The sequence below is a fragment of the Monodelphis domestica genome, chromosome 1, assembly GCF_027887165.1.
Source record: "Monodelphis domestica isolate mMonDom1 chromosome 1, mMonDom1.pri, whole genome shotgun sequence".
In the NCBI taxonomy this organism is placed as follows: Eukaryota; Metazoa; Chordata; class Mammalia; order Didelphimorphia; family Didelphidae; genus Monodelphis; species Monodelphis domestica.
The window spans coordinates 146,949,405-146,962,303 of record NC_077227.1 but is presented as its reverse complement, the minus strand read 5'-3'; the positions used below and the strand labels follow the sequence as shown (position 1 = coordinate 146,962,303).

The 12,899-nt window shown below is 33.7% G+C and overlaps 1 protein-coding gene across 1 annotated transcript in view; it reads left to right on the top strand.

The window, feature by feature from the left end:
- Positions 1-12,899, top strand: part of TRPM1 (transient receptor potential cation channel subfamily M member 1) — a 101,935-nt gene that overhangs the window by 70,453 nt on the left and 18,583 nt on the right. The window contains exons 24-26 of the mRNA XM_056815648.1: positions 1,237-1,381; positions 4,733-4,935; positions 5,670-5,802. Of these exons, the coding sequence (XP_056671626.1) occupies positions 1,237-1,381; positions 4,733-4,935; positions 5,670-5,802 (481 nt within the window). The remainder of the gene's footprint in view (positions 1-1,236; positions 1,382-4,732; positions 4,936-5,669; positions 5,803-12,899) is intronic.

The window sequence follows — 12,899 nt, the reverse complement described above, 5'->3', positions numbered from 1 at the left end:
AAGTGATTTTGCCAAGGATCACATAGCTAGGCAGTACCTGAGGCCACATTTGAACCCAGGATCTCCTGTTTCTAGGCCTGGTTCTCTCTCCAGTTAGCCACCTAGCTGCCCTATGAATATATAAATATATATATATATATATATATTCTTAATATCCCAATGCTATTCTGCCCAGACCACTCTTTTATCTTTCTCAGTTTTTTAATGATTCAGAATTAATTTTAGTTTATTATTAATTAATTTGGTATTATTAATTAATTAGTTAAAAATTAATTAAATGTAAAAAAATTAATACGTTATACCCTTCCAGAGTCATATTCTTTCAAGGATCTGATCTTGCCAAGTACCAATGATTTCCATGAAGTCAACTGCCTCCTTGTATTAGAGTTGATATAAGAGATAGGGAGCTGACGTTGAAACCAGAAAGACCTGGGTTCAGATCCCGCCTCTGATGTCTACTGGCTTTATGCCCGTGGATAAGTCACTTGCCTTCTTAATGCTCTAAGCAAATATCTAAGACTCTAGGACACAGAGGAAATAAGTACTGACCTGCATTGGGAGAGGAACTACAACTGTGAGTTCCTTGTAACAGTGAAATCACAGGTTTAGTCCCAATCCCACAGTGACTTGCACATTATAGGTACTTAATAAATATTTGTTTAATTGAATTGTATTAACTATCATATTATTATAGGTTTTAAAACTTTAATGGGGTATATAAATGAATGATGATACTGAGAGAGCATTTAAATATTTATTTATCCATGGAAGCTCCCCTTTTATTCATACATCTCCTTGGTGACCTGATCAGATTTAGATATGGAAGACTAACTTAAGATGTTCATGCATGTTTCCTTTTTGCAAATGGACATATTTACCTACTCCCCAACATATTACCTCCTGAATGCAAATTCTAAAAACTTCCTTCTACAAATCCCAGGAAGAGTTAATGGTCCTATAGTTATTTCAACCAAAACATCCAGGGAGTTCTGTAGTCAGCCTCAAGACTGGAGAATTCCCAGGCTCTATTTGCCTATATTTAAAGTGATAGTCAGATAATGGAAATGTTTTCCCCAAAATTTTTCTCCATTTCCAGAAGAGCAGAGACCGCAGTGCAAATACACATTGTTTTATTACAGAGAAGAATTTTACACAAATCTAATCCCTGAATGTTTTTTTTAAATATTGTTTTAAAAGTATAGTGTACACTAAAATGAAAAATGTATCTTTCTTTAGCTCCTTGTGGAGAAAACCTGTTTGATGAAGATGGTAAAAGACTTCCTCCCTGCATTCCGGGGGCCTGGCTCACCCCTGCTATCATGGCTTGTTATCTCTTGGTAGCTAATATTCTCTTGGTCAATCTGTTAATAGCTGTTTTCAAGTAAGTAAGCTTTCTTTGGAGCTATGTGATTGTTCCCATACCATTTACTTTTGGAAAGGGTTTCCAGTTTAACCTTGGAGGTCTCATGATCTCAGGACAGCAAAGTGAGAATTTCATTATTTTTGAAATGGATGGCATTTCTGCATCCTTATTAAACAAATTTAATAAATTCACAGATCAGGAGTGAACCCTTAAATAAATTGAATTTTAATTTTTGGTTAGTGTTTTGAGACTTTAAAACATACTTTAATCCGAAATGTTTTCTTAGATGAAGCCTCCTTAAGACAGATATTTGATTAAGCTGTGCTTTCAGATTAATTAACAGAAGTGCACTTTGTTCTCATGTGGAGAAGGCAATATTAATTTTATGACTATTTGTTTCTGTGAGCTTACATAAGGATATGTGTCACCTTGATCTGTTAAATGCAACATAAATATTCAAGAAAAGAGAGGGGCTTAAATTATTTTTGTAAATGATCATTTTTTTAAAAAACTGGGTCATTTGAAAGACTTCAAAGTTGAATATATTATGCAGAGCAACACTTAATGGTGCAGAAAATAATAGCAATAATAATATTAATACACACATAGAAATTTAAGGCTCCCAAGGCACTTTCTTTACAATAGTCCAGAGATAATGATAAAAAAATTATTAGATATTTTAAAAAATGATCTAGGCTTTGACCATGAACATTCATGGAGAAGGGGACAAAGAACTTAGCACAAAATCTTAGTGTTGGAAAGAGCCTTTCAGATCATCTATTCCAACCTCCTTCTGTTATAAATGAGAAAAATGAGACCCAGAGTTTGAATTACTTGTCTAAGCAAAAAATTAGAATTGACAGACTAGCTAGGACTAGAACCCAGGCCATTGTTCTTTTCTCTTCCAGCAAGCTGCCTCCCCACATGAGGTAAAATGGAGCTAAATTGATGGCTATATAAAGGGGAAAAAAAACTGGTTCATTCAATTGATTCAGTTAAAATTAATCAAGTAGTATTTTTAAAAATTATTTTTAAAATTTAATTTTAGGTTAAACTGGTTATTTGACCAAATTTGACCAAATGGCTGACTAGATTCGATTTAATTTATTTAGCAAACCTTTATTAAGCACTTATGATATATAAATCTATAAAGATGGCCGATCCTATAATGTACAGACATAGAAAACATTTTGATTCAACCTTTACGAGCCTCTAAGAAAGTAGTGAATAACTATCAAATAAAAGTAAATGCAAAATAATTAAATAGTAAAATTTTAATGAACAGGTAGATAATTCATGACATAAAATCCTGTAATCATTCTTATTTGGCTTAGGAAGATGTTTTATATTTACATTTGAAAATGAAGATATTAAAATAATATAAAAGTCTATCTCAAGAGAAACTACAAGACTGAACAGCTAATTCAGTTTGTTCCACCTTCAACTCCTCTTCTAATCCCTACATCCTGACAGGAATGAAAGGCTCTATCTTTCAACATTATATATTCCTTCATCCCCCCAATCAAAGTGTCAATTGAAAAGATTGTGACTATATATAATTGTTGGTCTTCTTTGGGCTGAGAGGCCATAGCTTTTATCTTAAAGGACTTCTCTTTGTATTCTTGCCTGACCATTTTTTTTTAAAAAAAAGATACCACTGGTGTAAATAAAGTATTTAATCAGATTTCTTTATTAAGTAACACTAAATTAAATAGCACTTAATTAAGCAGATAATGACATAATGACATCTACTTCAATTAAGTTGATAATAATGTCAATAAAAATTTAAGAGAAAAGCTTGCTAAGGGTAATTTACTGTGGGTAAATCAGAGTAGTTTTAACTGCACATTTTTTATTAAAAGAAAAAAAAGGCTAATGTGTTAATTCTGAAATGTGGTAATGCTCTATCTATGATGTAACCATCTGCATGTTAGAGGCTTAGAAGCCTGGAGCAGAGGAAAGAATGCTGTTTTTATAGTTGAAGATATTGGGTTCAAATCTCAGCCCTACCATTTTTTTCTTCCTTTTTATGGCTTTGGGCAACAACAATAATAATCTTTCTGATCCTTAGAGATTTGGACTAGAGGGCCTTTAAGAACCCTCACAGCTCCAGACTGATTCCTTCAACCTTAAAAACTCCACCATGAATGTGGTATACAGACATTTCAGAAGTCCCAGCACAGATCAAACTAGAATGAGGCCACAGTAAAAGCAGGGCCTTGTAGGTGCCAGCATCTTCCTGAGACACATTTCCTCCCTTGCTGAGCTTCATCTCATTCCAGGGAGCCTTCTTCTCTCTCTTTATCTACTTAGAACATTTGTGGTGTCGTGGAATTTAATTGCTACTCACAGTGGTGATAGCTAGTTAAACTTACTTTCTCAACCCACCCCAATATGACTTCTCCTTGGCTGCAATAATTGCAGGTTACAGCTCTGAGCCCCAACACATTCCTAATTAATTCTTTCCTTCCATCTTACCATACATATAGCTCAGCATTCTCTTATGTGTTGTTCTGATATACAGAATCAACACCAAAGATTATAGGTGCTGGGGCATCTAGGTGGCTCAGTGGATAAAGAACCGGATATGGATATGAGAGGTCTTTGGTTCAAATCTGGCCTCAGATACTTCCTAGATGCGTAACTCTGGGCAAGTCATTTAATTCCAATTGCCTTAATTTCTGCTCTTCTACCATGGAACCTATTCTTAGTATAGATTCTAAGGAAAAAAAAAAGATTATAGGTGCAGGAGAAAGAAAAGAAAAAAGTCAAGAAATATCACTCTTGAGAAGTAGCAATGATAAGGTTTCAGTGGTAAAATTGTCTTTGAAGGAATATGCAAAATATGCACAAATTTTATAAAAATAAAATTAATTCCTAATGATTTATATATTTTAAAATATTCTAGTGAATGTCATTGATGATAACTACAGTAATCCAAAAATCTAATAAGAATCAGACACATTACATGATAATGCAATAATATTTTAAGTATGGAACAAATTCATTATTGCCTTCAGTTTTGCAATGCTGCTAAATAAACATCAACTTGAGGATCTTAGTGAGATAGATATATACATGCATTAAAGTCTTTCATAAATACTTCAGTTTCTCTATTTTGCATAAAATGGAACTCATCTACTATTTGAAGTTTTTAGATTAACCAAAGCAAGTCATGTGGAACATATTACTCATGACTCATCAAATAAATATCTATCTAATTTCATACTACTTGGTTTTTTTTAATTTAATGAGCTTTTTGTGTAGCTTGCATAATAGGAACCAATAATAACATAGAGGAATGCAACTATCAATAAGCACATGCTCTGTCTCTCTCTCTCTCTCTCTCATTTCTTTTTCTTTCCTCAGCAATACCTTTTTTGAGGTAAAGTCAATATCGAATCAAGTTTGGAAATTTCAGAGATATCAGCTGATCATGACATTTCATGACAGGCCAGTCTTACCTCCACCTATGATTATCTTGAGCCACCTCTACATAATCATCATGCGCCTCAGTGGCAAATGTAGAAAAAAGAGAGAAGGGGACCAAGATGAACGAGATCGGGGATTGAGTACGTAAAGGATTCTCTCTAAATCAGTACAGTTTTTCCCATAAGCAAATTCATACTCTGGCTATTGAGAATGTTCTAATTCAATATACTCAAAGAAATGTTCTTTATTTAAATACATAAAAATAAATACTTGTTTTTAGGTTTTCTAGTCCTGCTATTATTCTTTTCACAGTTACTCATTTTGTGTTTATCAAAGTTTAAATTGTTAAAAAATATGTCTCAAGCTACTTAATAAAATAAAGAGGGAAGTTACTGAAGTGAGCTGGTTTCAAAAGAATTTCCTCTCTGTATAAATCTAATACTCTCAGAAGACTTTTTTAAGTTGTTGCTATCTGTGCTTCACAAAATAAGTTGAAGATACATAATTTATGAAGTGCATATTTGTTTTCCCTTTGATTTGTATTTGAATTTTATTTTTCTTCATAATATATTTTTATGAGGTTTTCTTTCAAATGACCTATTTTGTTGTGGGTACAGGTTGCTGTTATTGCATATAAAGTCTTTTATTACAGGAGAATAGAAAGTAGGAGAAATTCATTGTCAGAAGAATAACCTATAAAAACAAAATAAATAAGAAATAGAATAAAATTAAAGTTTCTGAAAATAGATTAGAATCTTAGAGGCAAATTTGAATGAAGTCTAAAATTATTCTAATCTTTACGTACATATCAGCACCAATCTAAAGTCACAATTATCAGATTTTTTAAAACACGCCTTAATTTTTTTTAAAACAGAGTTATTTCTTAATGATGAAGAACTTAAGAAGCTGCATGAATTTGAGGAACAATGTGTAGAGGAATACTTTCAAGAAAAAGAAGATGAGCAGCAGTCATCCAATGATGAGAGGATCCGAGTTACAACTGAAAGGTTTGTAATGAAAGGATTCCTATTTCAGTTTTTTTTCCTTTCTCTTTTGGAATTGTTTCTTAGATCTATTTTTGAGTGAATCAATCACAAGGCATCATTTAATACGGCTCTGAAATAATGTTTGTTAACCTTTTGGGCTTAACTTGTTTGCCATTCTCAATCCATGGTACACAACTTCAGAGAAATACTAGTTTATAATACAAATCAGAATTAACGACAGCATGAATTGTTGTTGTCTTCCATAGAAAACAGGTGAATAGTTATGATTTAAGAGTCCAAAGTTCATCTTTTTCATTTTTTGTTCAAAGATATTTTATTTTCCCAATTACATACAATAACAATTTTCAACATAACGTCCAAAATTATAAAATCTAAATTGTCTTCCTTCCTCCCTCCCCTCCCCTACCTATGAGATGGTAAGTAATTTAATCTCAATTATATATGTATTATCATGCAAAACATATTTCCATAAGAGTCATTATTGTAAGAGAATAATCATATAAAACCAAAGCCCCAAAATAAAACTGTAAATAAACTAAAGTGGAAGATAATATGCTTTGATCTGCATTTAAACTTCAAAAGTTCTTTCTCTGGAGGTGGATAGCATTCTTTGTCATAAGTCCTTCAGAATTGTCCCAGATCATTGTATAGCTAAGAGTAGCTGAGTCTATCATAGTTAATCATCCCACGATATTGCTGTTACTGTGTACAATGTTCTCCAGTTTCTGCCTATTTCACTCCACCTCAGTTCATGTAGATCTTTCCAGCTTTTTCTGAAATCATCCTGCTTATCATTTCTTATAGCACAATAGTAATACATCTTCAACATGTACCACAATTTGTTCAGCATTCTCCAATTGATGCATACCCCCTCAATTTCCAATTCTTTGCCACCACTAAAAGAGCTGCTATAAATATTTTTGTAAAAGTATATCCTTTCCCCTCAAAGCATATTTAAAATGCACTCAACTCTCAATTATATGAGACAAATTTTAGTGGGTCATGGGGTAATGACATACGATAGTGTGGAATTCAGAAATCACTCATATCTGGCTTTAGGAAGCATTTTATATATAGAAAAAATATATAAAATCTATTTTTCTTCAAATGAATCCATACAAACTCTGTCCAAGAAATTTAGAGTACTTATTAAAATGTCTCTCCCTAATTAAAAAAAAAAAGAATACTATTGCTACAGCAGTGGTTTACTTTTGTGTAATGGAAGGATAAAAGAGCAGGAGCTGTGAACATTTCTAAATTCTAAAAACAAAATTTTTAGGGCCTTTAAATTTTGATTTACTTTCATATTAGGAGAAAACACAATGAATAAACTTTTCCAAAGCATCAACCTACTTAAATAGTCTGAAATGCTCCAGTAGTTACTGAAGCTTTCAAAGGAACTTACCCATCAACCCAGAGATGCTTTACTTCCATTGAAATTGTTTATTGGAGGCATTTATTTGTGCTCTCAAAAGAATAGTATTTACATTGTCAATATAAATGTATCTTTATATAAGTAAATATGGCAATGGGTGACCTTTTCATAAGAATTTAATAGATATTCCATAATAGAAGACTCTAATCAATAGATCAGGGTCTATCATTTGATCTCAAAATTTTACCAATTTCTTCACCATAATCTGCTTATATTCTCAATATGGAAATAGGATAGCTGGCAGCAGTATCAATATTCTGGTTTGGGAGAAAGTAGACTCAACGTGGAGTCAAAGGAGCTGAGTGAATTTAAATCTCAGCTTATACTTCCTGCCTATGTTACTTTGAACTCCTCACTGAGCCTTTCTGGCACTAAGTTTTCATATTTTCTCCCTTGTCTGCTTCCATCTGTGGTACCTTTACCCATCTAATCATGCCATCCAATAGAGATGGGAAAGATGAATCAGAGAGGCCAAACAGGAGAGTCTATATTCATCAGACAGGTGAAGATGAGAATCAGAACTAGTAAGGGGACAGGGTAAAATACTTTATAGAGGAAGAATAGAAAGGATCTTGGCAACTAATGATGATTCCCTTAACAGAAATAATGGAAGTATATAAAAGGGGTGGGTATGGTAGCTAATGTTAGGGAAGAGATATTGAGTTCAGTTTTAGGTATGATAAGTTTTAAGTTCTGGTGGTACCTCCACTAAGAGAGATACAGATGTGGGAGATGTGGGACTGGAATTCAGAGAAATTAGATTTTAGGAGTCTGTTAAGTGATCATTGAGCCCAATAGGGTTAATGAGATCACAAAGGAAGAAAATCAAGAGAGAAAATCAAGAGAGAAGACTCAGTCATGAGCCTAGGGGACATAGACATGTAAAGGCCAAAAGATAAGCAAAAGAGACTGAGATAGGAAGAAAACCCAGATGAACGATATGATACAAGGAAAGAGTGAATTCAAGAAGAGGAGGTGGTCAACAACATAAACTACATAAAGCTAAATGAGGATGAGGACTTAGTAAAGTGAAAAGGCTAAGTCCTGTGGGCAGGCAGACGGGTGGGGCATCTGAAGCAGCAAGAGAGAAATGCAGCTTTGATCTCCTCCCTATTCTATACTCAAAGGTTTTCTTAAAAGAAAATTAAGGATTCTTTTTCTGAAGTGGTTCACCAAAAATGTAAGATTTAAATCAATATTAATAACTCCAAGTATTATGTTTATAAAATTTATTAATAATCACTTGAAGTAGAAGAAATAAAAAAAATAGAAGTTCAGAGTCTAATATTCTAACTAATGTAAGACCATGTGTGTAAATTCTCCTGTCTGGCTCTCAGCCAGCTTTAGCAGCCATGTTCAGCAAAAGAGAGAGATGGGGTCACACCAAAACTTTATCCTCCATATGTTCATTCAACATTCGCACACAATGTAAGCATGCAAATGGGATTCTGGGTAAGAGAGTCTTGGGGAATAAATTCTAACTACACAAAAGAAAAAAAGTAGATCATGCTTCCTAGAAAATTAGCAGTGAAAGGGAGGGGAAACATAGGCACAATAAATATGAGGAGAAATATTGATATTCCTATTGGTGGCTGATCTCACAAGGAAAGGAGGTCATGAAAATTGAGGGGGTTAATAATTGGTAAGATTTTGTGACTAAAAATTATAATACTGAATATCTGAATACTAAAGTAATCATCGAAGAGGGAAGTGGATGGACTGGAGAAGATTAAGCCAGATAAGGAGATGATTGAGAGAGGAAGGAAAAGTGATAGCACTAAGTATATTCTCAAGGGGATATAGATTGATGATAGCAGAGGAAGGGTCTAAGATTGGTCCTACAGGGCAAGTGGTAGTTTGACTATTATACCTGCTCCGCTGTGTCTGGATGAGGGAAGCTGGAGTCAGCACTGTAGAAGATAACAAGCATCCTAGGATCCTAGATTTAGAGCTGAAAAGGGCCTTAAAAGTCATCTAGTTCAACCTCCTTATTTTACAGATGAGAAAACTGAGGCTTAGAGGCTTGCCCAAAGTCATATGGATAATTAGGAACAGAGCTGGTATTTGAGCCAAGATATTCTGACTCCAAATAAAGGACTTTCCAACATACCAGTGAGACATCTTCAGGAGAAGGCCAAGGCCAGGTTTCTGTGGGCACCAGAAGAGGGAAAATGTTTGAGAAAAAAAAGAGATGTAGGATGTTCACTGGTTGTGAACAGTGGCAGAGGGCTTCCAAAAGACATTGTGGAATGGGAAAGCAACAGAGAATAGGAACTAGGGAGGATGGGTCTGAACTGAATAGGGGTGAGAACATGAATCCAGATCCAAGGAAATGGGTTTGTGTCTTGACAGAAGACACCAAGTATGGGAGTGTGGTTCATAATAACTAGCAGAAGGGAGGAGATTTTATATATGTGTGTATTACATATAGAGTGCATATATATAATTTTTTTTCAGTGACATGTAGAAAAAAATTGGACAATTGTTTTCTGACATTTTAGGATTCAGATTTTTCTCCCGCATCCCTTCCTCCTCCCAGGCAATAAATATTCTGATATATTTTGGGCCAGTACTTTCATGCAATAATATTTCTATATTGGAAAGACTTTAGTAAAAGAAGTTTCTAATCATGGACATCATATAGCTAGGGCAGTCACTTTGTGTTTACATCCCTCTCTACCACAATTCTTGTGTGGGAGTGGGGCTAGGACCACCTCTCAGAAGGGGTGTGGTAGGAAGGAGAAGTGGTAGGAGCCTGGTCTGGGTGTCTGGATGTGGAGATTCTTCCCCTATCCTCAGTGAGTAAATGAGAGTGTGCTTGCCTGTAAGAGAAAATTTTTCTTCCTGTTGTTCTCGGCTAAGATGCCTAAGAGAGATGAGGGCAATTCCTGCAATTTGTTTCCTTTTCTTGCCCTTTATCACTGATGAATCTCAGTGCTAAAAAAAACAAAGGTGGCTGTTCTGTGACTTTTGGAGTAAACAAGGACATCTTCCTATACTCTATACCAATTTCAGATTAAGGAGGCTATAAGGAAAGAGAATGAGTTGAAATTAAAGAGCAAAACAACACTAATCACCTCTTCCTAACCTTTAGGACTAGAGAAACTTTTCCATCAATTTTCAGACATTTCTTTGACATTTTAGGAAATAGCCTAACTCTCTGTCCTTATTAATAAGTATCTTTAGGACTTTGCATCCTATAAATGGTACCAATTGTCACTTGCTCATTCTGCTGACTTTTTCTCACTTCTATCCAATTTCTTCTGAGGGTTAATTAACACTTTTAAAACTTATGGGTGTGGGATGTGAGTAGGGTCTATGAAATTTGTTCTGTGATACATCAGTTCCTTCCTTTTGTCACCTTATTGTTTGCAGCAATTTATCATGCCCATAAAAGTCTTTAACAGGGCAAGTTAGCAAATTCCAATGATTCATATGATTCACTCACCCATGGGGTTACATAGGAAGTTTACATATTTGGTAAAGCTTTCTACTCTGGGTTCTCTGATTACTTTTGTGTGGGAACCAAATTCTTGGTTTTCAGTTAATACTTTGGTAACTGGCACATAAATTTCAACAATTTATATTCTTAAAGTTTTACCTTTTGGTAGGAAATTTTAGAATGAAGGAACAATAAAAATAGCACCTCAAAACCATATTAAAGTGTAATTTAATTATGCTATCACTGCACTGAAGTGCAACAGGATTTAATATATAGACATCCTGACCTAAGTAAGCAAATATATTACTGCACTATGCTATTGGAAACTTTTTTTAACTCTTCAGTAATGTTATATTTTTTTCCCAGTTACATGTAAAAACAATTTTTACCATACATTTTCTAATTGAGTTCTAAATTATCTCCCTCTCTTCTTCTCTACCCTATTTGAGATGGTAAGCAATTTGATATAGCTGATACATGTGTAATCATAGGAAACATTTCTATAATCTTTATGTTGTGGAAGAAAACATAAAAAAAGACCATGAAGAAAATAAAGTGAAAACAGTATGCTTCAATCTGTATTCAGACTCCATCAATTCTTTCTCTGGAGGTAGAGAGCATTTTTCATCATGAGTTCTTTAGGATTGTTTTGGATCACTATATTGCTAAGAAAAACTAAGTCATTTACAATTGTTCATCACACAATATTGCTGTTGCTGTATACAATGTTCTCTTGGTTCTGTTCACTTCACTCTGCATCTGTAAGTCTTACTCTTGGAAACTTTTAAGTTTTAAGTTTAACTTTTAAATGGTCTTCAAAAGGCTTTTTACTTCTTGGACACACACCAATCTGACTCAAGTTCCAAAGAACCAAGTACTTTAAGGAATCAATTAATCAAAAAGTTTTTCCTGGATGCTATGCAAAAACATTGTTCCAGGTACTATGGTATTAATACTATAAAGCACAAACTATTTAATGTTCATCAATAATGGATTAAATCAATACAAATCATATCTTTCACTTGAAATTTGAAGGGAAGCCTTAGATCCAAAATAACTTTAGGAGAAAGAATCTAAGTGACAAATCTTTATTTTTCTTCAAATAGGAAAGTTAAATTATGCCAGTTGCTAATCATGATATCTGACAAAGCCAAAGCACAAATAGACCTGATCAAAAGGGATAGGGAAGGTAAATATATTCTGTTAAAAGGGAGTATAGACAATGAGGAAATATCACTAATAAACATGTATGCACCAAGTGGTATAGCATCCAAATTTCTAATGGAGAAACTAAGAGAATTGAAGGAGGAAATAGACAGTAAAACCATATTAGTGGGAGACTTGAACCAACCACTATCAAATTTAGATAAATAAAACCCAAAAATAAATAAGAAAGAGGTAAAAGAGGTGAATGAAATCTTAGAAAAATTAGAGTTAATAGACATATGGAGAAAAATAAATTGGGTCAAAAAGGAATACACCTTCTTCTCAGCACCACATGGCACATTCACAAAAATAGATCATACACCAGGTCACAGAAACACGGCACTCAAATGCAGAAAAGCAGAAATAATAAATGCAACCTTTTTAGATCATAAAGCAATAAAAATATTGATCAGTAAGGGTACATGGAGAGCCAAATCAAAAATTAATTGAAAATCAAATAATATGATACTCCAAAATTGGTTAGTTAGAGAAGAAATCATAGAAACAATTAATAATTTTGTTGAGGAAAATGACAATGGCGAAACATCCTTTCAAACTTTATGGGATGCAGCCAAAGCAGTACTTAGATGAAAATTCATATCCCTGAGTGCATATGTTAACAAATTAGGGAGGGCAGAGATCAATGAATTGGAAATACAATACAAAAAACTTGAGAACGAACAAATTAAAACCCAGAAGAAAACCAAACTAGAGATCCTAAAAATTAAGGGAGAAATTAATAAAGTCGAAAGTGATAGAACTACTGCTCTAATAAATAAGACTAGAAGCTGGTACTTTGAAAAAACAGACAAAATAGACAAAGTACTGGTCAATCAAATTAAAAAAAGGAAAGAAGAAAGGCAAATTAATAGCATCAAGGATGAAAAGGAGGACCTCACCTCCAATGAAGAGGGAATTAAGGCAATCATTAAAAACTACTTTGCCCAACTATATGGCAATAAATATACCAACCTAGATGATATGGATGAATATTTACAAAAATATAAATTGCCT